The 27,027-nt window shown below is 43.8% G+C and overlaps 1 protein-coding gene across 1 annotated transcript; it reads right to left on the reverse strand.

Annotated features, from left to right (window-relative positions):
• On the reverse strand, window positions 1–22,599 carry KNG1 (kininogen 1). The gene is made up of 9 exons (XM_066621557.1): window positions 22,414–22,599; window positions 16,986–17,087; window positions 13,922–14,000; window positions 13,001–13,173; window positions 12,470–12,577; window positions 11,702–11,752; window positions 8,429–8,536; window positions 2,420–2,531; window positions 1–239 (listed from the first exon to the last, which is right to left on the reverse strand). Exons 1-9 carry the CDS (start codon window positions 22,597–22,599, stop codon window positions 1–3), a joined length of 1,158 nt encoding a protein of 385 aa, XP_066477654.1.
• Window positions 22,600–27,027: the final 4,428 nt, after the last annotated feature.

The raw sequence follows: 27,027 nt of genomic DNA on the forward strand, positions 1-27,027 counted from the left end.
TCAGCGTGTTCCTCGTTGCATGGGCTGGGCTCCAACTTCCGGTAACATAACCTCCAAGGCTCTTCCTCCAGGCCCTGCCCCGGGGATGGACTTCACAGTGGGTGAAACCTTTTCTTCAGCAGGTGTTGTGGGAACTAGAAGAGGTTTCCATAGTTTTCCTGGACAGGTGGAAGCAGGTGGTTCTGGCAGACCTGGCAGTAAGTCAAGTAGAGGACTGTCAGGAGACTCCGCAGTGCCATCTGGTGAAGGAAGATCAGAGAATCCAGCAGGAGCTCCACTGGGATTTATGGCTGGATCTTCTTCTCGTGGACTAGTGATCTGCAGAAGGTTGATCAGACAATCACTATATCACAACAAGATACTAAAAAGACTTTTGCATCCCTTAGAGCAGCGGTCTCCAAACTTTATGGCCAGTGAGCTGCATGAAATATCTGGCGCAGTGCTGAGTGTTGGAAAAAAAATTAAATATAAAATTTAGATACCGTAAATAAATTAGCGATGGAACTTAGATGATTGTATAAATGAATGAGTGGGCTTATTCACTCAGCCTTTCCGACCCTCAGAACACCTTCCAGATGCAATCAGAGCACAGCTCTGGTCATGTTCAGTCAAGTGGGCCAGAGGCTGTCAGGGGACAAGAGGCTGGCTGCGGGCCAGAAAGAAGCTTGCTGCGGGCCGCATCTGGCCCCCAGGCTGTGGTTTGGAGACCCCTGCCTTAGAGAACAGCTTAAAAGTCTGGAACAGAAGTGCAGGAAATTGAAGGTCAAGTAAAAATGAATTCAAGGATTTGGGGAGTGAAGGAGAAGACTGTGCCCCAAAATTGAACAAACAAAGTGGGATTTTGAAAGGTGGCATCGTGTTGGTATGAAGAGGGGCTCAGGAACACTTCCTGGAGATTTTTTGATTAGATTTCCTAACTACTCAGAGAAGCCGGAATGAATAAAGGCTAGTAGGGCTAATCCAGAAGCATTGAAAATAAATGGAGAGTCAGTAATGGTTTATAATTATTTGTGCTCTGAAACTCTTGCCTGGAGATGAACGATGTCTCCAGTGGTCAATACATTAAAAAGAAAGGTATAAGATATAGTTGGGGACACCCTGTATTCTTAAGAATTTATTATAATGGTAGGTGGAATCAATTTCATTCTTTCTTTCTTCCACCACCTTCAATGGCAGGTGGAATTCATTCATTCTTCATATGTGAACTGGGCCACTATGGATAAGGGATTTACAGCCTAATCCTATCCACACTTTCCTGAGAGTAAGTCCCATTGACTCTAATGGGACTTACTTCTGAGTAGACATGCATAGGATTGGGCTCTCAGATATCTGACAGATGAGGAGTTAAAAAAAAAAAAGATGAATCAATGGGTTCTAGTTCAGGGTCGGAAGCAGATGACCTCTGAAGAATGGAGAAGAAGAATGAGGATAAGAAGAAGAAGAGGAAGGGGAAATATTGAACGCTGCGGAAGAGGGAGGACAAATAAAAATATAAGGAAAGGAAGTTGAATTTTAAAATATAAGTAATTGTAACAGTATGGAGTCATTAAAGAATAGAATAATGGTAATAACTATATTAAAAGAGTAAGAAATAGAGGCGAGAACCATTGGGAAAAATGGTGATTATTAATGAGATAACTGGGTAGCATATTTGGAAAAGATTGTATAAGCCAGAGAAAGACACGGGGGAATAATATTTAAGGATGGAGTATTGGTAAAATCATATGATAAAATTTAAAAAAAATGGGATCCAATATAATTTGTGAGTTATAAATAAGAATAATGTACCTATAAGAGTTAAACAAAACTGGAAAAAGCAACTATATATATATATATATATATATATATATATATATATATATATATATATATATATATATATATATATATATATATATATATATATATGTGTGTGTGTGTGTGTGTGTGTGTGTGTGTGTATGTACAAATAGATGTATTTTATATATATGTTTTTGTATTTTATATATATATATATATATATATATATATATATATATATATATATATATATAAGTTTATGTATAGGGTATGTATGTGTGTGTGTGTGTGTATACATACAAGTTTATGTATAGGGTATGTATGTATGTGTGTATGTATGTATATATATATGTGTGTGTGTGTGTATGCATCTATCTATCTATCTATCTATCTATCTATCTATCTATCTATCTATCTATCTATCTATCTATCTATCTATCTATCTACCTATCTATCTATCTAGAAACATAAGTAGTAGAACAGAGATGAGATAATTTGTACAGCTATATTGGCTAACAGATTGAGAGCCCGATCGTGTGTTCCGCGCTGTGCCTCTGTGGCATGGACCACAGGCTTACTGCCAGGCTCCCGCCAGTGCTGACTCAGGTCACGGTCAATGAGGTCAGCTGACTCAGCTCACTGGTGCCCACGTTCCGTGGCTCAGTGGTGTCTGTGACCACCAGGCTGCGGAATGGGAAATGGGGGCGTGTCTGGGGGCGTGGGGGAGGCGTTCCAGGGAGGGGGAGGCATGGCTGGGGGCATGGGGGAGATGTGTCAGGGGGCAGGGGAGAGGCGAATCTGTGGAGCCGAACTCTGCAGGATCCAGGGCACTTGGGCAGGGCTGCGCACCCTACATGAGCACCTTCACTTTAGCAGTGACCAAACAGTCGTGAGTAGTCCCATTGGGGGGCTGCTTCCCTTACCCAGGGGAAGGGGATGAACATCCCCTTCTCTCTAGGAGCCTCCTGTGGTAGTGTGGGAGGCTCTGGATCCGGCAGGAGCCCTTTGTGGAGCTGCTGGGTCCCGCAGCTCCAGGCAGCTCAGGATTGGGCTGTAAGAGTGCAATCCCAACCCACTTTCCAGCATGGACATAATGGCAATGCAGCTCCAAGGTAAGGAATAAACATTCCCTTACTTTGAGGAGGCCTCTGTGAGTGCCACCCAACAGTGGCCAGTCCGTCTCACTTCATTTTCTCCTCCTCTGGATCTAAAGAGGAGTTGAATAAATTATACCACTATTGCAGTTTTGTTTTAAAAAAATTCTGGACAAACTACATGTGTTCCCCATTCATTTGATATGTTAGGGACTGGAGCAGCATTGAAAAGCAGAAAAGGTTGAAAAGTGGAACCCAGTCTTTTTCAGTTTACAAATGTTGCTCCCAATGCTTATTAGCTAGCAAATTGCAAACGCCTTTTTCATCTTGCAATTCCTGCTGTCACACAATGAACTCTCATTAACATCTTCTGGAATGGGAATAGACCTGGAACTAAAGTTGGCACATGCTTTCTCTCTCTCTCCCCCCCCCAGTCTCAATTCATGCAAATTTGATGCAAATCAACATAGGATAGGGCAATTTTAGCCTTTAGAACAGGGGTGCCCAAATCCTGGCCTTGGGGCCACTTGTGCCCCTCGAGGCCTCTCAATGCGGCCCTCAGGGAGCCCCCAGTCTCCACTGAGCCTCTGGCCCTCTGAAGATTTGTTGGAGCCCACACTGGCCTGACGCAACTGCTCTCAGCGTGAGGGCAACTGTTTGACCTCTTGCGTGAGCTGTGGGATGAGGGCTCCCTCCACTGCTTGTTGTTTCATGTCTGTGATGCAGTAGCAGCAGCAAAGGAAAGGCCAGCCTTGCTTTGTGCAAGGCCTTTTATAGGTCTTGAGCTATTTCAAGACCTTCATTCATTCATATAAGTTCATCTTTAATACATTTATGTAAATTTATTCAAATTTTAAATGTAAATTAATTCTTTTTTTATTCAATTATACATTCCAGGTATAATTGAAGTGTGTTGAAAGAGCGGATCGTCAGAAAACAAACTGTCAGAAAGCGGGGGACGCCTGTATATTACATATTATGGGGACAATAAGTCAAATGGCCTATGTCACAGATTAGTCAATTACTGAGAATTACTGAGAGAACATGGGTGAACATGTGCTTCCAAACTTAAAGCATGTAGAAAGCAATATGGAAGCTAATCCACCCCCCTCCCCAAGTAATTTGGTGAATTTCCATACGTTCTAAGATAAAAAAAACCAAAGAAAAACCCTTCAGTTTAAAGTAATGGTTTTCAGACTATTCAACTAGCAGCTTCCTTGATCTACTGGGAAGGAAGATCTTCCCAGTAGATCTTCCCTACCACGTCTCCCTGTTAGGGTTAAAATCCTGTACAGGGCAATGTATAGCGCAGTGAGTTTTTTGCGAAGGTTCTGTGGCTCCCCTGGCTGGTTTGGGAACCTCTGGGATGAGTTCACAAATCCAGTCATGCACCAAAAAGCATGGAAATAGTAAATTAAGGCGCCTCTCTTGCACACCATGTAAGCAGTAAACATGTTCCACAGCCTCCACAAACCCACACTTCCAGCTTCTCTTCCTGAGCACTGGGGGCAACCATGAAACAGGGGGTCAATGTAAGAACAATAGAATACATGCTTTTAAATTTGCTACCTACATCATTTATCTTAAGTTGCATATTGCAATTCTGTGCATTTTTAACAAAAACATAGTCTATTCTTTTAAAAAGGATAAAACCATTTTTATAGCCAAATCCTAACTAATTTTCTAGTATGCTATGCTGATTGGTTGCATATCATCCTGCAAGAGGGAGAGGAGTCACAGATGCCTTCTCAAGGCGCATCGTCACAGGAAAGTTGGTTCCGATCGGGCTATTAATCTAGCTATTTGGGCTACTGATCTAGCAATTTATCTACATGCAAAGCTTGTCTTCATCACCAGTCCAATGCTCTGCTTCTTTAAGAAAAGGATCCAAGCATCCCCAATTGGTCAAGGGGTTGGCAGCGATGGAGTGCAACCACACTTAACGGTGATGTTATCAGTGGCACTGTCAATCCCAAAAATTCTGATGGTGCTGCAGCTGGCTAAGTCACTGGTACCAGCCCACAAGGAGATCTGGGCCAGGTATAAAGGGGGAGATGGAACAAGGGGACAGGGGTGGAAAGAAAGAGAAGACTGAAGAAACCATGTGAAAGAAAGAGCAGGTGGAGTGAAAGAGGGAGAGGAGGAGGAAGGGGCAGGCACAGTCAGGAGCAGACCCCAGGGTTGGGGAAAGGGGGAAGAAACTACAAGCAGCAACCGAGGGTAGGAGGAGGGAGACCAAGGAGTCATATGCAGTTCTCTCTTTTTCAGATGAAAGCACAGAGAGAAAACACATAGGCAGAGTTTCTGCAGCCTTCTGAGTAGGACTGGCAGAGTTGATCAGAGACAGACAGAGATGCAGTTAAATCATTTCTCTCATGGAGAAATAAATCCTCTCCCATGGAGTGCTGAATGCAAGGGGGCTTCCCTGGAGGTGCTGCCCCCTGCTGACAACATATGTGCTAGCCCCCCTCCACATATTCAGAATGTGTCTGCCTTGCAATCTTGGGAAGAGACTCTGCAGTCGGACAAGCACTTGAACGTAGGAAGAAGGGCTGGCAGGGCGAACGTGCCCATCTCAGGCAGGAAGTGGGGCTGGCGCACCTGTCTCGGAGGAACCTTTTACACATTCATTCCCCACAGGTGAACAAGCACCTTAACAGGGACAGGGACAGACTGGACTGGAGAAGCCGGGAAACCAACAGCTGAGGGTTGAAGCACCTGGGATGCAGCACTGCTCTCCCTCCATCCAATGCTCATATATTTGTAGATAAAATATTAGAAAGACAACCAATGCCAGTAAATTCTCCTCCCAAGGAAGCCAAAATCTGATCAGCACTGCCTGGGAATGTTTCATCACCTGGGGACGTGGGGGTCATTTGGAACAATACAAAACAGCCTTATTATGGAACAATACAAAACAAGCCAGGATGTCCAGGCACAATAGAGGTGCAGCTCAACATGGAAGGGTTTAAAAAGCTGCATCTGCCCAAATTCCCTTCGCTGTGCAATGGTTAAGGGTATAGGCACTCTGTCCTCTATTGTCCCTGGTCACCCTGACCAAAGCAGACCACCGGTTTGTCTAGGACTAGGTTCATACTTCCTGCAGTTGCTCGCCAGTGTCTCAGACAGCATCTCATCATCCCTTCCTGGAGACACCAGAGATTGAACCAAAGACTTTCTGCATGGAGAACAGCTGCTCTGCTCTGCTACTACTGAATTAGGGACCCTCCCACTTGCAGAGGAAGAGGTTTCGGGCTGGAAGACCAAGGGAACACATGGGTGCACAGAATTTGGCACTTGAATTTACAATTTCTGTGCTCTTCAGTGCATGAGTGAATCTGTAAACACTGTAACTCTATCCCTAAACCTGCGGTTCTCAAACTCCCAGGGAGCTTGAGGACCACAGTAAGTCCTTGCAGGGGAGCGGGGATGGCAGCATCGTGATGCCCCAGTTTGAGAAGCTGTACTCTAAGCTGACATTCAGAGTCCGTACCTTCCTTTGCATAATTTTCGTGCACGTCACTTTAGGATTGATTGAATTTTGCCAGGGTATCACGTAAATAGTGCTCCTGCAGTCCAGAAGTTTCTGTTGCCAAGAAAAAACCAAGCACAGACTCAGCTGCAGTCAGTCACCATATGCACAAAATACCACAAGTAATGATTACATTAGGAACTCTGCGTTGACCTGCCTGTACAGGGACAAAACTGAGACCAACCCTCATGAATGAGTGATGCTGGGTGTTTATGTGTGTTGAGGAATCAAGTGAATTCAGCAAGTTAAAGCAAGAAACATAAAGTAACAATGTTAATTAAAGTAACTGTTACAACTACTGTAGGTACCGTAACCTATAGTATGTAAAATTTTTGCCAAGAATCAAACTCCAATTCTCACTTCGCCTTATCTCCGGGTCAATCAGAGGGTCAATCTGAGCCTTTCAACTCTGAAAAGTTTCCTTTCTTGCTCAGGCAGGTCATTAGAAGCAATGCAGAGCTCATTTGCTTCTCTAGTAACTTTCCTGGGAAATTCCAGCCAAAGTCAACCTTTTCTTCTCCTCCGTTCCCTTTTGCAAATGCTGCTGCAACCTGGTTCCTTTTTGCAAATGCAGGCATTTGGCAGAGGTCTTTTTTTTTTTCTCAACACCACGATGGGATCCTCCATTCCATTAGAAATAAACTCCCAGGCTACAATTCAGTGCACCATTATTTAACAATAACTCCAATGGAAAGCAGTGGGACTACTTCTGAGTAAAAAGGGTTGCAAATATATGCAACTGCATCTCTCTACTGTGAATTGAATTGCACACTCCTAGTTGTGTGTTATATGTTGCATGTTATATGTAGAACGTCTGGCTTAACACACCAGACGCCTTAAAGGTGGATTTGATTCATGGTTCTCCTGCAGTGGTTCCCAACCTTTTTCACTTGCATATCCCTTGGCAGCCCATTTGCATAAATTGTACCCTTCATATTTGCAAAATGTTTGTAATTAATAATATAAGCCCTCATCTTCTCCATATGAAAGCTCAGACTTCATGTATTCATCACATACTTTCTCTTTTCATCTGTTTGAAGAACAAGACTCTGCCTTTGCACTGTTTGGCACCAGAAGTGTGCTGAGAAATTCTGGGTGATTGACCACTTTCCTTATTATGTTTCAGTTTTCTTAGTGGCTGGTTTTCAATCACTGGTCCATGCATGAATTGATGACCAAAAACTAGCTATTGGTGGGGCTTTCACAGCCAACTACCTCCCTCCCTCCCTCCCTTGTTGGTCCTTGCAAGCCATTTGTGTCTTGCAAGACATTCTGGAGCAGGACCTGCCTTTTTCTGCCATTATTCCATTCTTTTTCAAATACCCCTAAAGGTCCTGTTGAGTGCCCCTGGGAGTACATGAATACCAGGTTGGGAACCACTGCTTTACTAGTACGTTGTTTACAGTGCACTTACTCTGATAGTGCTTACAAGAAGCTGGTGAAGACCAGAATTTAAAAAGAATAAAAATGTATCTTATGATCTTTTACTATGTTTTTAATAAATTGGAGACTGCAGTTCTTAGGTAACAATTAGTGGTAGGTTATTTTTCAGGATCTGGGCTCAGGTAAAATCAGACAAAACTATACTCAGCCACCCCCCTGAGTTTAACCCCTGACTTAACCAAGGGTCATAGAAAATTCCATGATTTTTGGCTCAAAACTTGCCCTCGACGTGTCTGTGGGATCGACTTAGAGACGGGAGGGAGGGTGCCTGCGGTGGTTCTTCAGAGGGGAACAGTTCTTGGGTTTTGGCAGGAGAGGACAGACACTTGGCCCAAGGGCCACTCTGGGATATGAAAATAGTATGGAGGGCCATACTGCACCTCTCTTATTGTAATTACCATCAGAATTCTAATTAGGAACTTAGGGTTCAAAAATATTAACAGGTATAGGGAACAAGAATGAACTCAAAATATTCACATGGAATTGTAATACTCTTTCCCCAAATCACCATTTCACGTTTATATTAACTCATCTGACAATAAATAATTCGACATTTTCAGAGCTACCGCTGGAAACTTACAGTGGGTTCAGCAGCTGAACAGTTTTTGTTCAATTCAGGGAAATTGTCCTTAGAGCAGTTGGTTCTGATAAGCGTGAACTCGACTCGGTAGATCATTCCAGCCACCACCTGAAATGCAGACAAAAACTCAGCTATTTATAAGATCGTTTTTATCCTCTGTTCTATGAAAAGGCCTTTGATATCCATATACAATGACTTCAATCCATTTACAGTCAAATTTACAACAAACCATCACAGCAACAGACCTCAACCAGCCAACACAGAAAGCCTCACACAACACCATGAAAATCATGCGCAAACACAGTAGTCTTCACATTCTCCCTGAAGTTCCCAAGAGAATAGGAAAGCCACACCTCCCCGTGTAGCACAGGCGCTGCTGCTGAAAAGGCAGAAACGTGTGCTCCCCCCTCCCCAGCGGTGTAGCTAGAGGGGGTGCAAAGCACTACGTTTTGCAGACACCTGCAGTGCAAGCGGCCCCCCTCCCTCCCTTTTGGAGCCATTCCAGGCAGTGGGAGCAAAATGCAGGCCTGCGCCCAGAAGAGACCCCTAGAACTCTCCCAGAAGGCATACGCCTCCATTTTGCTCCCACTGTCTGGAATGGCTCTGAAGGGGAGGGGGAAGGGCCATTTGCATGGCGTGTTCAGGACCGGCTAAAGATTGGGCTCTGATTCTGGAAGATTCTGCTTCCAGGTTGTGCTGCCTGCGGCCCACTCCATTGGCCTCTGTGGGCCTCAGAATGACTCCTGGTGCCACAGGAAGCTACTTCTCGATTACTTCTACAACTTTCTGTCGGATCCAGGAGGCATTCTGAGGCCTGTGGAGGCCAAACAAGTAGGTCACAGGCTGGCACAACGTGGAAGTAGCCTCCAGGGATTCCATGTAAAGCTTTTGGGGGCAGCACTGAGTATTTGCATCATGACCCACCTCAGATGCAGATGGCAGAGCGTGAGGTGGGTCCCAGTGCTCAAATGTTTGGGGCCACTACACTATACTGATGCTTGCCCTGGCTAGCAGACAGCTGAGCCCAGTCATACACCTGTAGACACCAGCCAGGCTGGTGAGTGTGGCAGCAGACACAGGAGAAAAAGAGATATCCATGTCTGCTGCCACCAGGGCCAGACTGTGACCTTCTTACGTCTGAGGTGGCACTTCAATTGCTGCTCCCTTTACCCAAAGATGTTCTAGTCTCTGCTCCCCCTCTCTCCAACGCTCTAGCTCAGCAGTCTTCCCCTCTCAACATTTCCTCTTCCTCTCCCTGCCACTCTTCCTTTTCAACCCAGGGAGTGGAAGGACGAGGAGGAGCAGTGGAGGCCAGGATGCTAATAGAGACGGGTGCCCACCAAATGTGCTGCCTGAGGGGACCACTTCAGTTGGCCTCACAGATGGGCCAGCCTGGCTGCCACACCCACCAGCAAGATAAGGTAACTAAGATAAGTTACTCAGCGTGTGGTCGATCTGTGGAACCCCTTGCCACAGGATGTGGTGACGGCATCTGGCCTGGATGCCTTTAAAAGGGGATTGGACAAGTTTCTGGAGGAAAAATCCATTATGGGTTACAAGCTATGATGTGTATGTGCAATCTCCTGATTTTAGAAATGGGCTATGTCAGATGCAAGGGAAGGCATCAGGATGCAGGTCTCTTGTTATCTGGTGTACTCCCTGGGGCATTTGGTGGGCCGCTGTGAGATACAGGAAGCTGGACTAGATGGGCCTATGGCCTGATCCAATGGGGCTGTCCTTATGTTCTTATGTTAAGTACTAATCCCTTTTAAGGCTTCAGCTTGATCCTCTCATTGTAAGGCTGTAATGTCCCCTTGTACCAACTGGGGAGAATCGATCAGTGAGAGGGGAAAGACTGGTCAGTAGGTTTGTCTGGAGGTGGATGATAAAAAGCAGTTCTGGAGCTGGGCGAGGGGAGCTTCATTTTTGCTTCTGGTCAACTGGATGAGTGCGTAAGGTTGAGGAGTTAGCTTTTTGGTGCTTCTTTCCCCCTTTGGGTTTTAAAATTGTGACTGTCAGTGGTGTCACTAGGAGAGTGTAGGGGGTACAAACTGCACTGGGTGATGCACACAAGGAGGTGACACCACTACTGGCCAAAATTTTTTAAATCTTGATATTTTTGAATAATACCATCATGTTATATACATGTGGAGCCTCTTTGTCAGTGGGGGTTCCGTTCCCAGACCCTCCAGGCATGAACGAGCTGCTCCCACTTAGCTTCAGGCCTCCAGGCAGACCTCCTGCCCAAACAAACTCAATTATATTGGTTGTGAAGGAAATGAGTGCTCCTTGCCCTCGTCTAGCTATCTTTTTCTTGGCTTGAGTTACCCGAAAGGGGAGAAAGCCTACAGTAGATGCACCCTGGGTTGGGCAAAGGACCAGAACACCAACCAAACTGGAAAGGGGCTCCCTGAAACCTGGAACTGCCCCTGACTAGAAGAGATGTGTACATATTTGATTCTCACGTAATAGGACGGTAGCAACCAGAGTTCAAACCTGGGATGTAGCTGAAATTATCTGTTTATTTTTATAATAGAAGTTATCGTTGTTCTTATGGTTATATTCCTTCAGGGCAACGCCCACTAACTTTAGCAGATACGGGTCATCAAGTGGAAATGGCTTCGGACAACCAAGACAGCGCAGATGAAAATCATCTGTAAAACCAGAATATTACGTATTAAAACCACAAAACACAAGACCTACAGCCTCTCTGTGTTCACGTGTTCTTTTCATGTCTTTTTAGTCACTTTCTTCAGATAACGTCCACATGACGCTTTGCTTGTATGTAAGGCTGGTGTAGTAAGAACTTGTTTTGTAGCATTGTTTCCCATAAACGTTTCTGTCTCCTGCTATTGTTAGATATACTTTATTATACACATTCCAACCTGCCTTTTAACTAAAAATGTGCATGGCAGTTTGTAAAATTTTACCCTGTAACCTCATCTTAAGGAGGACCTGTAAGTGAGCAACCAGACAGCCTCTCTCCAGACTTCGACAACTCAGGGCACAATCCCAACCAGGTCTACTCAGAAATAAGACCTATTTTGTTTAATGGGGCTTACTCTCAGGAAAGTGTGGTTAGGATTGCAGCCTCAGTCAGCCTCTTTTTCAGCCCCTTGCCTCTTGTGCCCACAACATGCACCAGAGCTGTCCACAGAATGAAACAGTCAGATGTATGGTAAATTTGTCATTTGTTGTGAAATCCCAAGTGTTTCTGAATCAAGGAAGCAAGTCTCACAAACCTTGGTGTTTGCAATCCTGTGTAGCATGCACAAGGGTGTTTGAAATGCTTACATAGGCAGTGACTTGGCAGTTACCTAAACGCTACAGAGGAAAAAGCAAGAAAAAAAACAGGTAATGTGACCACTGCAGCCATCAGTAAGTAAAGCACATTCAACATGTGAAGCCCAACCCCTCTCTGTGGGTTCAGAGGTCCTCAGTTTCCCAGATCTCCTTTGCACATCAAAGCCTGCTTGGATTTATACAGGAGGTGTCAATAAATTAGTCTCCTGCATCTGCCAGACTTTTTTAGCATTTTTGTCTGTATATAGCACCTCAGATGTAAAAGTGAGAGTGCGAGTATCTCTTGCAAGAGAGTGCAAGTATACAAGTATCTTGTCTTGCGTGCTCCCTGAGGCATCCAGTGGGCTGCTGTGAGATACAGGAAACTGGAGTAGATGGGCCCTGGACCTGGTCCAGCAGGGCTCCCCCCATGAAAGAGGCTTGCCTCGTGCCCCCTTGTGAATTCATCAGACGGGCAGGATTTTCTTTCGGGTTCACAGTGCAGGTGTGTGAATAGCAAATTCTACAAGTTCTCAAATTTCAATCTCATTTGATGCTCACTACTTTGTGGTCACAAGCCCACATCTCTCTGCCGTGTTTCCGAGCGAGCAGAATTATTTCCTGTATGCCCGTCCCGTTTGTCTAAAGTACGTTTGGTCATCCTAATGTTTAGGTCTCTTCTGCACAGGGTCTCATTTGCACAGAAATGGAATCGTCACATATTCCACAAAGACAATATATATAAAGAGAGTCACTTACGCCTCTAGGGATGGGCTTACATGCTGGCATCAGATCTGAAAATTCTGCCTTGGAGCAATTAGTCTCTTTTATAGAATATACAAACTTGTAATTCCGTCCACTGACCACCTGGAAGAAATGTTTAGGAGAGGTTGTAAGTGGTTCACTAAAATACCACACTGGGGAGAAGAAAAGCCCCAGATTAAGGCGTCAGTCCTAAACACACCTAAGAGGAAGCCCCATTGAATTCAGTGAGACTTAGTTCTACGTAGACATGTATGGGATTGCGCTGTAAATATGACTGCGCTGCCGTCATCAGCAATATTTGCCCGAATTACCTTTCAGTAACGCCACAAAGAATCAGTATTGTTCAACAGGGTTGTGTTTAGTGTTTTTTTTTTTTAATGTAAAATGTGGGGCAGAGATAGCAGTGACTTTTCCTCTTTCCCTCTCTGCCTTTCAGGACACCTGCCTTTTACAGGCCTGACCATGAATGGATCCAAAATATCTGATTCTTGAAACTGAGATGAATAATTATTATCACAGACAAACCTGACTTTGGGCATCAGAAATTTCTCCAGCCTCAAAAAAAGAGGGGTGTTCACTTTGGTTGTTAAATTGCCGTATGGTGTGTCTCACAATGGGCAGCAGCTCGTCACTGTCATTGGGTATAGAGTACCAACAGCCTGGACATGGAGCCACAGGGGTGAACACCCTCTCTGGAGCTGAAAAACAAAGAAAAGCACATGCTGTCCACTTCAGGAAGTGCATGAGGCACATGCCTTATGTGGAGTCTGACCATTTGTTCCATTCAGGAAGGGTCCCTAGCAAATTTAAAGAGAAGTTTGTTGTTTTCAAGCTCAGTCCATTTTCTTGCTTCTGCGAAAACCGCCTTGGCCTGGATCAATGAGCAATTGCCGCTTGAAGAAGCCCCTGGAATACCCCTTGGGGATCCGCATACAGGCAGAAGTATTGCTGGTGGCAAACATCAACCACATTACCAGTGGGAAACCGTGCATGAAATGCATTTTTTAAAAGGTAAAGGCACTTTCATTCCAGCCTCTGTGTCATCTTCACTGAACATTTCTCAGTGACTCACCTCTCCGTTTGAACCTTTCCCTGTTCATACTAAATTCACGCAGTTTTCTGTGGGGAGACTCACCTTACTTCATGTGGAAGCGGCCCCTCCCCCCCCAAAGGCATTCTGGACAGGGAGAGCACAACGGAGGTGAGCTCTGCACCCACCACTCATAATGGCTCCGAAGGCGAGAGGCATTGCATGCTAAGTAAGGTGAGGCTTCCTGCAAAACCTAGTGCTTTGCACCCCTTCCAGCCACACTGCCGTTCACACCTCGCAAACTTGGGCATGATGCTCTCTTGACAGTTGATTCTTCCTGGGGCTTGTTTTGTGACCTTAATCAATATGTTTTGGCCATCCTGTCTGGCTGAGCGCTCACCTGAAGCTTTACATACCTGGGAGAATGGTGCACGTCTGTGAAACACTGGAAGCACTACCAGTACTATGAACTTGGGCTTCACAGTAGCCCGAGTCCTACAAGAAGAAACAATATGTTAAAAGACAGTCATTGGCTTTTATCTAACTCTTGTTGAAATCTAGTTACACTATGTGTCTCATGCACCACCTGAGATGAGTGAGAACAGGAGGAGCAGTGGTGGATAAGGGGGGTGGCTGGCTAGTGGTGAGGTATCCAGCAGGCGTGGAGAACAGACAGGGCACATTCCCACCACCGATCTGCCATCCCAACGTAGCTCATTCAGGGGCCAGCCCTGTGCAAAAGGCAATAAGTCAGTTCTCATTGTCCAGTAAGATTAGGTTCCTGGAAAGCCTAGTGCAGGGGTGTCAAGCACGTTTCATACAGAGGGCCGAAGTTAGCATTCAGGGCTCCTGCTGAGGGCCAGAAGTGATGTCATTAAGCAGAAAGTGACATCATTAAGCAGCTAATGGTCAGAAATCAGATCCTGTTCTCATATAAAAACTCTTTAATTGCAAATGACAGAAGAGAAAGTATGCACATCTTGCTCATATTTCAAGATCTCGGAAAGCCCAATTTTCATGTGGACTGCCATTTCAGCTGTAACACCCCAGCAGCGGAGAGACTGAGGGCCAGATGAAAAGCTTCCGGGGGCCGAATCCTTACTTACTTCTGGGAAGATATGCATAGGATTGAGCTCTTACTTACTAATTGAGGGTGCAGTCCTAGCCCCTTAGGTCAGTGCTTTCCAGCACTGGCATAGCGGTGCCAATGGGACATGTGCTGCATCCTGTAGTTTGGTGTCACTCACGGAGGCCTCCTCAAAGTAAGGGAATGTTTGTTCCCTTCCCTCAGAGCTGCATTGCCCTTATGTCAGTGCTGGAGAGCACTGACATAAGGGGTTAGGATTCGCCCTAAACTTCTACCCCACATCTCCCTGAAGAGCCGCTCCTACTAGCCTCCCACAGCGGCTAGTGACCACTCAGTCAAACTCACATTATGTGGTGCCAGATTTGAAATTTTTTAAAAATTGAAGGCATTATTTTTGTACCAATCATCATATTTTATGTTATATGTCATAAGGGCTTTACACATGTTAATGGGATAACTGTAGTGTGTATTAAATCACACATGTGGAACATTAACCTGGAAGAAATCAATCACAGGAAAGAAAGCTCAGATCATTGATTTTGAACAAGGTGAGTAATAACTGCAGAAACATACATCAAAGGCCATTGCTTCCCACAACTCCTTTATGGCTCCCTAGCTTGAATGGATCCAGTTGACCACACCTTCCAGTAATGACAAGCTGCGTTCTTTAGGAAGCTGATGGGTCTCCCTAGATGCACCTCTAATGCTGCGATCCCGCTGGAATTAGGCCAGTCACTAGTGGTGACCAGAGTATGGTAAGCAAGATTCAAATACTGCTTGCTTTTTTGCTTCCAGTTCATGCTTGCCCAAACAGTTTTATTTTCAAGTACTATCAGATACTGTGACTCCCAGGTGGCAAAATTTAGTGTGGGAGAAGGTAAGATTATTGGGTTTGACACCCCTGGCCTAGTGGATACCAAATGAGCAGATACCGAATTGTTGAGCCTGTGGGAAAAAAGGGGTTAGGTTCCAGGGGATCCCCTTCACCATACACTGTATGAACTTGAATCTGAATGCTGCATTAACTTGAAGCTCATGGGGCCAGTGTTAGCAGTTGCTCATCAACATCCTCAACATCTGATGCTTCTTCCACTGTGCTGGATATCCCTCGTGCATTGAAGGTTGTGGTTGTCGGGAGACAGCAACACTGAGTTGCATGTACCAGAAGAGAGCAACACCTAATCCTCTGAAGTGATATTGCACCTGGTGCCTTTTAGTGGTTCTTGTCAAGGTTGTGTCCTTTAGTGATTTCCTCTTCCTTTTCGAGTATATGTTCTCTGCTTTCTAACTCCTCTTTGTGTAGAAGCAGATTTCTCAGTCTCTGCTTTTTGTTGCTGTTTTATTGTACTCACTTGCATCCAGGAACAGCTGTCTAAGGCTATTGGTTTTCTAAGTATTGAGAACTCCTGACGTAACTAAGGGTGCAATCCTAGGAGTGCCCTGGGCTGGTGCAAGTCCCTTGCACCGTCCCAAGAGGGTCGTAAATGTGCTGTAGGAGCCGTACTTTGGAGTAAGAACTTCTTATTGCAGTCTCCTACTTCAGGAGGAGGAGAAACTGCAGTCATAATGGGTATGTGCAACCTGCTGATTTTAGAAGTAGGTTACTTCAGAACGGCCGATGCAAGGGAGGGCACCAGGATTTTATTTATTTATTTATTATATCCCACTTGATCTCCCAATCGACTTGCAAAAAGTCAATAAAAACATAATATACAATATAAAAATATACATATTAACAATTCCTAAAAATGTATATAATCTAAAATCTAATTAAAAGCCAGGAGCAAAAGAACCAGTAAACATTATAAAGAACAGGAGCCTATAAAACTAATGCTTAAAAACTTTAAGTATCTATATTAAGAATGCAGGTCTCTTGTTATCTTGTGTGCTCCCAAAAACATCAGGTGGGCCACTGTGAGATATAGGAAGCTGGACTAGATGGGCCTTTGGCCTGATCCAGGGGGGCTCTTCAGATGTTCTTATGTTCATCACTCAGTGGGTTGTATCCAAAGAAGGTCATGGCTAAGAACCATTCATTTAGTTGATCACGTGACCTTAATCGTGAGGAAATTTCTTTGGATACAACCCACTGTACATTTGCAATGTGTGGGCAACCAAACAGTGTGCATCTTTTGCACTCATAATTAGGACCACCCTGACTAGCATGTGCATCCTCATGCCCTGACTGTCACCAACGCACATTGTTTTTCCATGTGCTGTTGTAATCGTATATCTAATCACAGACACAGACTTGTATATGACCGTCCTGCCCACTCACCTAACAAAGCTTAGATGCTCTCATATCTGTTCCCCTGGTGCCTTCTCTCAATGCATCTTCCACCAGAATTTGCATAGGTACATACATACATCTATTTTAATGAGAAGGTACTTACAGGGTCTGAGCTGTACTCGCACTTTTGCCATCTACCATGTCCAACAGCACAAGAGGTTTCTTTGATTCGATATTTCACCAGCAGATTTGTGCCAGGGCCTGCCTGGAGAAAATATGATGTAAGATGAAGCAACACATTTTTGGAAGGAAGAACGATTTCTGAATGATGTATTATGGGGCATTTCACTTTTTTTTTTTCCTCTCTTCTCAAATGAGGCCTGTTCGCCACCATAACAACAGAATAGGGCCCAGCCAGGAATTTTTCTGTGTTAGAAGTTTACTGGAATCGCGGAAGATCTGGTGAGGAGGTAGGATGTGGTGTCAGCAGTGACCCCTTTAAGGGTGAAGGCCTGGGCATTCAACTGGGAGCATGCTGCACAGCTGCAGCCACTTGAAGGCAATAGGGCCCTCAGGCATAAAAGCATCTGATGAAGGGAGAGTGTGATGTGGGCAGTAGAAGGAGGAAAGCTTGAGACTAGGAAGCTAATGGATGATGGACTTCTGAGGACAACTAATGGGCTTTGGAGACTGCTGGAGCAGAGATTGCTGGAGACACTGGAGTTTGGTGTGTGGCTGCCATGCCCAAGACCTGCTGAGGACCAAGTGGCTTCTATAGTGGCGGGAGGCTGCTGGCAGTGTTGCAAGGAAAATCAGCAACTCAGATAAGCAACTCAGAACGACTCGGTACACAGGGATGAAGGTTCACAGGCTTTTATTGAATTGTATACAGTTGGTCCATGGGACTCATATCCAAAGCATGGACCCCGTCTGAATGCTGGTCCTTAACTTTTATACCACACAATCCTTTGTCTGAAAATCTAGACTTCTGATTTGCTGAAAGTTTGACATCATAAATGGGGCTAACTCTTAATAGGATATAGATAAAATACCATTTACATACAAGATGGAAAATAGGTGGGCAACAAACAAACAAAAACCATTGATTGGCTCTTATTTACATACAGGTAGGGTTTCATCTTTAACAGTTTTACTATATGTCTTAATTCTATTATAACTATTGTGACTTAGTTACTTTGAGTACATTGGTATTGAGGGCTCTGTAGTGGTGTATATAAGTGACCTCTTCCCTTTTGTGTCTGGCTAAGGCTTCAGCCAGCTTCTTCTGATTTTTAATATATTTTGACATAAAACAAGCCAAACTTTCACTGCATCACATTTTCTTCTCCCGTTTACCTTTAAACAATGCCAAGCAAACTGTTTGAAGCAACCCTGCAACAGTCCCCCTCTAAACATTCATTTCTTTCTCCATTTCAGTTACAATTCAAACAAAAGCTGAATGTTCCTGGTTATCCAATTAAATGTATTCTTTTTCTAAACTCGTCTCTGGCAGATGTCTGTGTCCAGCTAGCTAAACCTATATTAGCCTGCCAACTGATAATACTAAGACTTTTCTTACTACAATGTTGCATATATGTGTGTTTTCCCAGCTTGTGATATCTTGGCTGGCCGTATACTTCTGCCAAGAAGGAGTTTATCTATCTTTGAAATACAACTCCCTTTTCCAGATTCCAAAGTGTATCATAGCTTTTGAAGCTCAAGGTCTCTCTTCTAAATTATTCCTTCAAGCGGCTTTTCTGTGAGACTAACTATGATGTTAAATAAAACAGCTCTTTCTATTTTGTATACCTTTATGCTGCAGCAGTGTGGCTTTTAAGCTGTTAAGCATTTGTTTCTAAAATCAAGCAGCTCTTTTCCATTGTGTGTTATGCCATCCATAAACCTTTATTGGCATTAAAAGCAAAAAATAACATTAATAACAGTAGCCAGCCCAGTGGCTATGTTACCAAAAGAGAAAATCACAACAAGGAGCTAATAAGGGGAAAAGGGGGGGACACAAGGAAGGGATATGGGATCAGGGAGGGAATTTTAACTTGGAAACAGCGGAAAGATACTCTGCTACTGCATTAGTGATAGCCACAGAATTATCACTTCGAAGGACAAGTAAAGGTTCAGTAGAAAAGCCAGAAAGAGAAGACAGGAAAGGTTTCAGGTATGTATCTCGAAGGGGTTGGTAAGCTGGACAACAAAGTAATATGTGATCCACTGTGTCCGGTTCTAGAGAACAAAAAGGGCATAATCTGTGATGATGCGGGATATTAGAGAATCTGCCAGCTGAGGGAAAGATATTAAGTCTCGCGAGCATGAACGCTCTCCTCTTAATAGGGTTAATTAACTTGCTGAAATAATTAAAAGGGCGACCGAGTGAGGGGAGGAGGCCAAAAAACTGAGGAGAACCGGTGGGATTAAGATTGGAAAAGAGTTGATTGGATTCAGATTCCCAAAGTTTAGATTTAATGATTGAATGGGCCCTGTGGAGATTAATATCAGTGAGGGATTCGGGGGACAGATCTAATGATAAGAGCTTGAAATCAGTAAGTTTGAACCACTTAGAAAGATAAGAGTCCTTTAATAGGCCTTTTAAGAGGGACTCAGTGTGAGTGCTTAAATGTAAGCGAAGCCAAAACTTGAAAGTAAGGGACCACGCGATGGTAGAGGGGAGGTGGATCCTTAATTCAAGCATGAGGGTAGATAATCTAATTAGATTGTGTGCTATGCTATAATATCTCTGGGCTAAAAAGCTTTTAAAATAATTCTGCTATACTTTACTGGGCTATCCAGTGACCCAGTGACTTTACGGTCTAGGGTCAAAGGTCACCGTGCCTCAGGAGAGAGGACCTCTGCAGATTGAACGGGTGAGCTACCCTGGTGGTGGGGTCCAGCAGGACTGCAAGGCAGAACTAGAGTCATTCTTAGATACCATCTAATGAAAGAAGATACTTTGAAGAACAAAGTAAGTGCTGTTTGTGTTATGTAAATCCCGGCTTTAAACAACTGACTTTGGAAAAGGAGAAGGGGGGGGGATTCCTCCACCTCACCGTTGATTTTTAAATCTGAGAAGAGACATTTGACTTTTTGGCACGGCATCACCTGGCAGGACAAAGTTCCTAACAACACAGTCCTGGAACGTGCTGGAATCCCTAGCATGTATGCATTTCTGAAACAGAGATGCCTGCGTTGGCTTGGTCATGTCGTGAAAATGGATGATGGCCGGATCCCAAAGGATCTCCTCTATGGAGAACTCGTGCAAGGAAAGCGCCCTACAGGTAGACCACAGCTGCGATACAAGGACATCTGCAAGAGGGATCTGAAGGCCTTAGGAGTGGACCTCAACAGGTGGGAAACTCTGGCCTCTAAGCGGCCTGTGTGGAGGCAGGCTGTGCAGCATGGCCTTTCCCAGTTTGAAGAGACACTTGGCCAACAGTCTGAGGCTAAGAGGCAAAGAAGGAAGGCCCATAGCCAGGGAGACAGACCAGGGACAGACTGCACTTGCTCCCGGTGTGGAAGGGATTGTCACTCCCGGATTGGCCTTTTCAGCGACACTAGACGCTGTGCCAGAACCACCTTTCAGAGCGCGATACCATAGTCTTTCGAGACTGAAGGTTGCATATATATATACAGAGTATAATTTTATCAATGTAAATCTACAGATCTGCAACCCTGTATGAGATAAATTTTATTGGATGTTGGATTTTGGACTATTTTGATTGCGGAAGGACTTATTATTGAGTGGTGGACTATTGTTTGGTCAATGTCTGTGGGAAGTTAAATGTTTGCATTCTATGGCAAAGAGATTGCCTATGACATCTAGTGGACTAAAAGAAAACTGCAAGGGAAAAATTATGGATTCATCAGGAACAGATTGGGAAAATTTAATACAACAAAAGCTGGAATATTTGCTTGATATGAGTCGACAACAAGTGACCCAAACTTTCCAAATCCAAATTAGCATGGAAATCCTAAGCCAACAGATAAATAAGCTTAATGAAATGGAAGTTAAAGCTACAACAATGAAGAATAATGATCTGCAATTTGAAAAGGCAATTCGAATTCTAATGGAGACACAGAGAGATGGAGCAGATTGGAAGATAAGTACCCAAAAGTTATTGGACCAGAACCGAGAAGAGACATGTCAACTAAAAAGCGTAGCTGACCAAGAGATTGACCAAGAGAAGGAGATGACCTGCCAGGATCTGGATTTATTGGCAGGAATAAGAAGACTAAGAAGAGGATGTATATCAAAGCACAAATTTTTAAGAGACATTCTTGTAAAGTTTATCAGGAAAAAAAGATGGAAAAGAGAGGAAGAAAATGTTTAGAGATGATATGTAAGATTCGAATTGCTATTCGAGTTAATGACACGATTTGGTAGTGGCGTAATATTTGATTTGAGAGAAGAAAAAATATATCTAGGTATTTTATAGGTTAATTTTGATGAACTAGGTTTAAATTTGTTTGATATTGTTTTGGAATTTATAGACAGGGAAATGATATGAACGTAGAAAGTTAAGTTTAGAAAGTAATGGATATGTAATATGTGAGTGGTTTGGTAGACTTGTTTATAATTAGATTTAGGATAAGTATTTAGTAGTAAATTTGTATTAGAAGAAGTTGTATTAATAAAAGAGCTTAAGATTTTATTGAAAGAAGGAACGTAAAGAATGATGGGAAAAGAAGGGGAGAGATAATTATGATGATGAAATGGTGAAGTACACAGAATATGAAACAGGGTTTTTAGAAATGAATATGTATTTTTTGTATATCTTTTTTTCTTCTTTTCATAATTGTTTCCTTCTTTTGATTATATTGAGATATAAGAAATTATTGGTAGAATGAATTATTAATTAATTGGTATATGGTATCCTGCAACCTCAATGTTTGTATGTATGTGTTTTGGTATGTGCATTTGTTTATGTGTTTATAGAAAAATAATTTTTTTTTTAAAAAAAGTCGCCCCCTGACCTGGAAGTAATTGTGGTGTCATGATGACAGCACCGCAATTACCTCTGGTTGCACACTGCTGTGAGTGGCCACCCACTTTTTCACTTTGAAAAAAATGCGGAGGAAGCAGGCAGCCACTCAGGGTAGTGCTCATCTGCTCTGAGAGTGGCTGCCAGGGGACGCAGATTCTCTTGGCAGGCAAGTCAAGCTCCACAGTTGATTGGAGTGCCACCCAGGAGCAAAGTACCCTCCCCCCCCCCGGAAGCTTTGGCTCTGCTTAGTTCTTAAGGTGCCACAACACTATGGTTCTTTCTACTAGATAATATCATTTCAGGCAGATCACATATTTGGAAAAAGTAGGTGAAAAACCGATTTCTACTGATGAACACTGTTGGCACATCCAATCTGAGCTCTCTGCAGTGTGTATTACTAAAGCGCTAGAAATATTCACTAAGCAGATTCACACTGGAGCTCATTTCATTTCATTCTGGTATGATTTTTTAAATATTAATGAGAGCAAATTATATGAGAGAACACTGCATAGTGCAAAGAATTAGCACTCCTCAAGAGTGTGCCCTGTTCTGCAAAGCAATTGCTTCTTATACAGCTGCTGCACAAAGTTTACTTACTGTTTGTCTGGCGTCGAGGACCTGAACGAGGGCAAACTGGTTGCCGTCCTTTCTGTCATTATACGCCTGCAGTGCTAAATCCACAGCATTGAAGACTTTAGGGTCATCACAGTCGATCCCTTGGCCTTCAAGGGCTCCGGCTCGGCAACAGCAGAAGCTGAGAACCAACAGAATGAAGAGTTCCATAGCTGAGCAAAGAGTTCTCCAAGCAAAGAGAGAACCACCTTCTCCCCAGAGAGAAGGTGATGTTTACAGGCAGGGATGGCGCAGCCTCTTCAAAATCAAGCTAAAACAGAATGTGGGCAGGAGAACTATATGGACTTTTGTCACATCCTGTGTACAGTGCAAACAACCTTGGGTTTATCCAAACATCTGATTTTTTTAGGCTACACCATTACAACACTAAGTTTGTCCACATGCAGTTCAGTCAAATCTGAGGCTGCCAGTCTGCCAAAGGAAGATTGCCAGTTAGATGGGGTTCTATACTTTCGAGAACATTCTGCCCTGGTGCAACACAGAGTGAGTGTCTTGATTTTAAAATTCCCTCTTGAAGAGCACAGAGCAGTGTGTATGTCAAAACAAAACTGTCACAAAGCTCTGGGAAATCAGAATTAGTTAGATGGAATCCAGCCAATGACCCAGTGGAGGTTCAAGGTTTAGAAACCCATGTTTATGTGGGAAGTCCTGGCCCCTGGAGGAAAAGCAGTGTGGTCCAGTGGGTACAGTTTTCACTTTTACACCAGGGAGGCCCAGGTTCAGATTGTTACACACCCATGAAGGTCATAGGGGGCCCTTGGGCCATTCATCTCATTCCAGCCTATCTTACCTAACCTCATGCAGTGGTGTAGCTAGAGGGGGTGCAGAGCACTAAATTTTGCAGGGAGCCTCACCACAGTGTGCAAGCAGACCCTCCCCCCTTCCTTCAGAGCCATTTTGGCAGTGGGAGCAAAACAGAGACGTACGCCTTCTGGGAGTGTTCCAGGCAGGTCTTCCGGGTGTACACCTCCGTTTTGCTCCCATTGCCTGGAATGACTCCAAAGGGAGGGAGAGGAGGAGGGCCTGCTCACATGCCGTGGTGAGGCTCCCTGCAAATTTTTCACCCCCTCTACCTACGCCACTGACAGCATGACTATGTTGCAAAGAAAAAGTGTGGGTAGAAGATGCTTGTACACCTTCAATGTGAAAAACATGTGAACCCAGAGTCCTAACACAAGGAAGTGTTTATTTATGAAAAGCAGTGACAGGACCGTTGTGACCAAAATTGAGTGTTGGGCGGGTTAGGACAGACAAAAGAAAATATTTCTTTACTCAGCGTGTGGTCGGTCTGTGGAACTCCTTGCCACAGGATGTGGTGCTGGCGTCTACCCTAGACGCCTTTAAAAGGGGATTGGACAAGTTTCTGGAGGAAAAATCCATTATGGGGTACAAACCATGATGTGTATGCGCAACCTCCTGATTTTAGAAATGGGTTATGTCAGAATGCCAGATGCAAGGGAGGGCACCAGGAAGAGGTCTCTTGTTATCTGGTGTGCTCCCTGGGGCATTTGGTCGGCCGCTGTGAGATACAGGAAGCTGGACTAGATGGGCCTATGGCCTGATCCAGTGGGGCTGTTCTTATGTTCTTAAACTACAATTCCCAGGAGGCCTTGCAGGTCTCTTGTTATCTGGTGTGCTCCCTGGGGCATTTGGTGGGCCACTGTGAGATACAGGAAGCTGGACTAGATGGGCCTATGGCCTGATCCAGTGGGGCTGTTCTTATGTTCTTAACTACAATTCCCAGGAAGCCTTGCAGGTCTCTTGTTATCTGGTGTGCTCCCTGGGGCATTTGGTGGGCCGCTGTGAGATACAGGAAGCTGGACTAGATGGGCCTATGGCCTGATCCAGTGGGGCTGTTCTTATGTTCTTATGACCTGGGCAACTGTGCAACTGTGCCCTAGGCAGTAAGGAAGTGGGCCTTGCCCGCCTCCAACCTCGGACTATATACTACCTGAGCAAATCTGCACCTGCACATGCTGTCAGAAGGACTGACATGCTCCACCCTCTTACTTATTCTTTCCCTTTGCTTCTAATTGCTTACTACTTTGTATGTCACCTTATGCTGATTTGTGCCCCATTACTGCAATGCATGAACAAACTCATCCAGAAGCCAAACACGCCGGTGACAACCACGGAGACCACCAACGGAGGGCTCCCTGGATCCAGGACCCACGACTGGAGGCTGCCATCACCGGAAGAAGCCTGGCCTGGCACAGCTGGCCATGTGCAAGGCGAGAGTGAGCACGTCTTGCTCTCTAGCCTTGGACCTAGTAATCTATGGACTTCAAACCTACTGCCTGTAACCCCCTGGAATGGACTTACATACCAGACTCGAATGCTCTGTACTTGTGATTGACATGTATGACACGGTTACATACATGTCTCTCAATGTATGTAACTGTGTTTTAGGATCTTATATTCTCTACCCAGTTGTTTTTCTGCTTGTAAAATTGAAACATTCTCTAATAATAGTTATTGTCTGATCAACCTTCTGCAGATCACTAGTCCACGAGAGGAAGATCTAACCATAAATCTCACTGGAGCTCCTACTGGATTCTCTGATCTTCTTGTACCAGATGGCACTGGGGGGTCTCGTGACAGTCCTCTACTTGACTTATTGCCAGATCTTCCAGAACCACCTGCTTCCACCTGTCCAGGAAAACTATGGAGACCTCTTCTAGTTCCCACAACACCTGCTGAAGAAACGGTTTTACCCACCAACTGAGCCTCTGAAGATTTTGATCTTATTGATGCTTTGTCAGTTCAAAACTAGTTTATGATTTCCTCATAGAATCTTTCAACAGGGGTGGCAAATTGTTGGCAAAATATTTGGACATCTGAGCTGCATACAAACATAATATTAAAACAGGAGTTGCAAAGCAGATTATTCTCCCACAAGGTGAGCCCAGTTTAGTCCCCCTCTGCAGTGTAATTGACTGCTGGTACCAAGGAACCAACTAGAAATTCAATCGCTCATGGAGGCAGCGCCCTGCTAGGGTGGTAGGCGGTCCTTCTCTCAGACCTTCCCAGAGGCGCAACCAACCAACCAACTAGAAATTCAATCATTCGGGGGGGCAGAGCCAACACTCAGTGAAGTAGCAGTGAACCTTGGAGGGCTCCCGGGGGGACTGCTAAATAGATGTGTTTTTCACGTGCCTAAACAACTAAGGCACACTTCGTTGCCAAGAAGATGGTACAAAGTGCTGAGAGCTTGAACGGGGGAGTCTTTTGAAACAGGCAATTTCAGAGATTTCTCCCCGTTTGCTCTGTGCTGAATCACACCGTATCCTGGTCGCCATCTTGGCGATTCGGAGAGCTGGGAACTCCATCTCCCATGGCCTAGATACAACAACACGACAGCGAAAACAGCTTTAAAAAGTGACTAACCTTGGATTATTAAAAGGCTAAAACAAGAACTCCAATCAAGAGGTTGGAAGGAGGAAAAGATAGTTTTAAGATTATTTACGTTGGCTGGTAGCCACCCAGAGGGGAAATGAGCGAATCTGGATCTAAAGAAACCCCTGCTAGAGTAAACATAAGATTATTTTGCTTAATGGTGTGCATGGAAAAGAAATAAATCTTCAACGGCTGAAATATCCTTTACTTTCGCGTTCCTAGCAAGAAGTTTTGATTTAGACCTGGTCATTTAAAGGCATACTAACTTAATTTGACAGTGTTATTGACCTGTATTACTGATCCACCCTTTTTGGAAGAAGAGATGCAAGATAAAGATTTAGATGACTCTTTAATTGTTTGATTGACTTGACATTGTTATTGACTGAACATGGAATATTGATTTATACTTTTTGGATACAAAAATGGGAAATTAGCCTTACAAGAAGTGGCTGGATTTGATATTGACAAAAATGGCATTTAAAAATTTAAAGGAGGTTAGTAAAAGCCAGTCCTTATTAATGGATTTTTTGATGGATTTTAAAAGTGCAATAGAGCAACAGGTCAGAAAATTATCTGAACAAATGAAGCAAACAAACTTCTCCCTGTTAAGCATGCAGGAACAGATTACAAATAGCAGACAAGAAATAAGAATGGATGAAATGTTGGATGAAACTGAAGAAGTGGAGTATTTTGAAATGAGACAGGAGATGGAAAAAGCAACCATTACTATAAGAATTAAGAATTTTAAGGAAGAAAATAGAGGGAATGTCCAGAGAGCACGCTGTCTCAGGAAGAGGAAGAATTTTTGGATTAAACCCAAAAACAACAGAATGACGAAGAAGAAAGAAAAAAAGAGTGGGGCCAAGAAATTTAAGAGATTTGAGAAGAAAAAATCTTCTCAAGGTGCAGTGGGAGAAGCAAGAAGGAAAACACCAATAAGACAGAGAACAAAGAAGCACTAAGACAGTTAAAATGGCTGACTAACAAGCAGAATTTTTTTTTTTTTGTAGATATTAATGGTCCAAATTCTTTTTAGAAATGAAGAGTATTTTATTAATTATATTAAATCGAAGTAGATGTAAATGGAAACTTGGAATATAAGTATTGTGAAAATTAAAGTGGTATTAAGATAAATAAAAGGGTTATTTTTTAAAAGAGAAGTTATATAAAATAATTTATAGA

Source organism: Tiliqua scincoides, chromosome 3, assembly GCF_035046505.1.
Source record: "Tiliqua scincoides isolate rTilSci1 chromosome 3, rTilSci1.hap2, whole genome shotgun sequence".
In the NCBI taxonomy this organism is placed as follows: domain Eukaryota; kingdom Metazoa; phylum Chordata; class Lepidosauria; order Squamata; family Scincidae; genus Tiliqua; species Tiliqua scincoides.

Excerpts from the sequence above, each read along its gene's own strand:
- KNG1 (XM_066621557.1), bottom strand. The coding sequence starts at position 22,599 with ATGGAACTCTTCATTCTGTTGGTTCTCAGCTTCTGCTGTTGCCGAGCC. Across the intron at positions 11,753-12,469 it reads GTAAGCCCATCCCTAGAGGC|CGTTTAGGTAACTGCCAAGT; the intron begins GTAAGTGACTCT and ends TTTCCTCTGTAG. Across the intron at positions 8,537-11,701 it reads TAAGCATTTCAAACACCCTT|GTGGTGGCTGGAATGATCTA; the intron begins GTGCATGCTACA and ends TCTGCATTTCAG.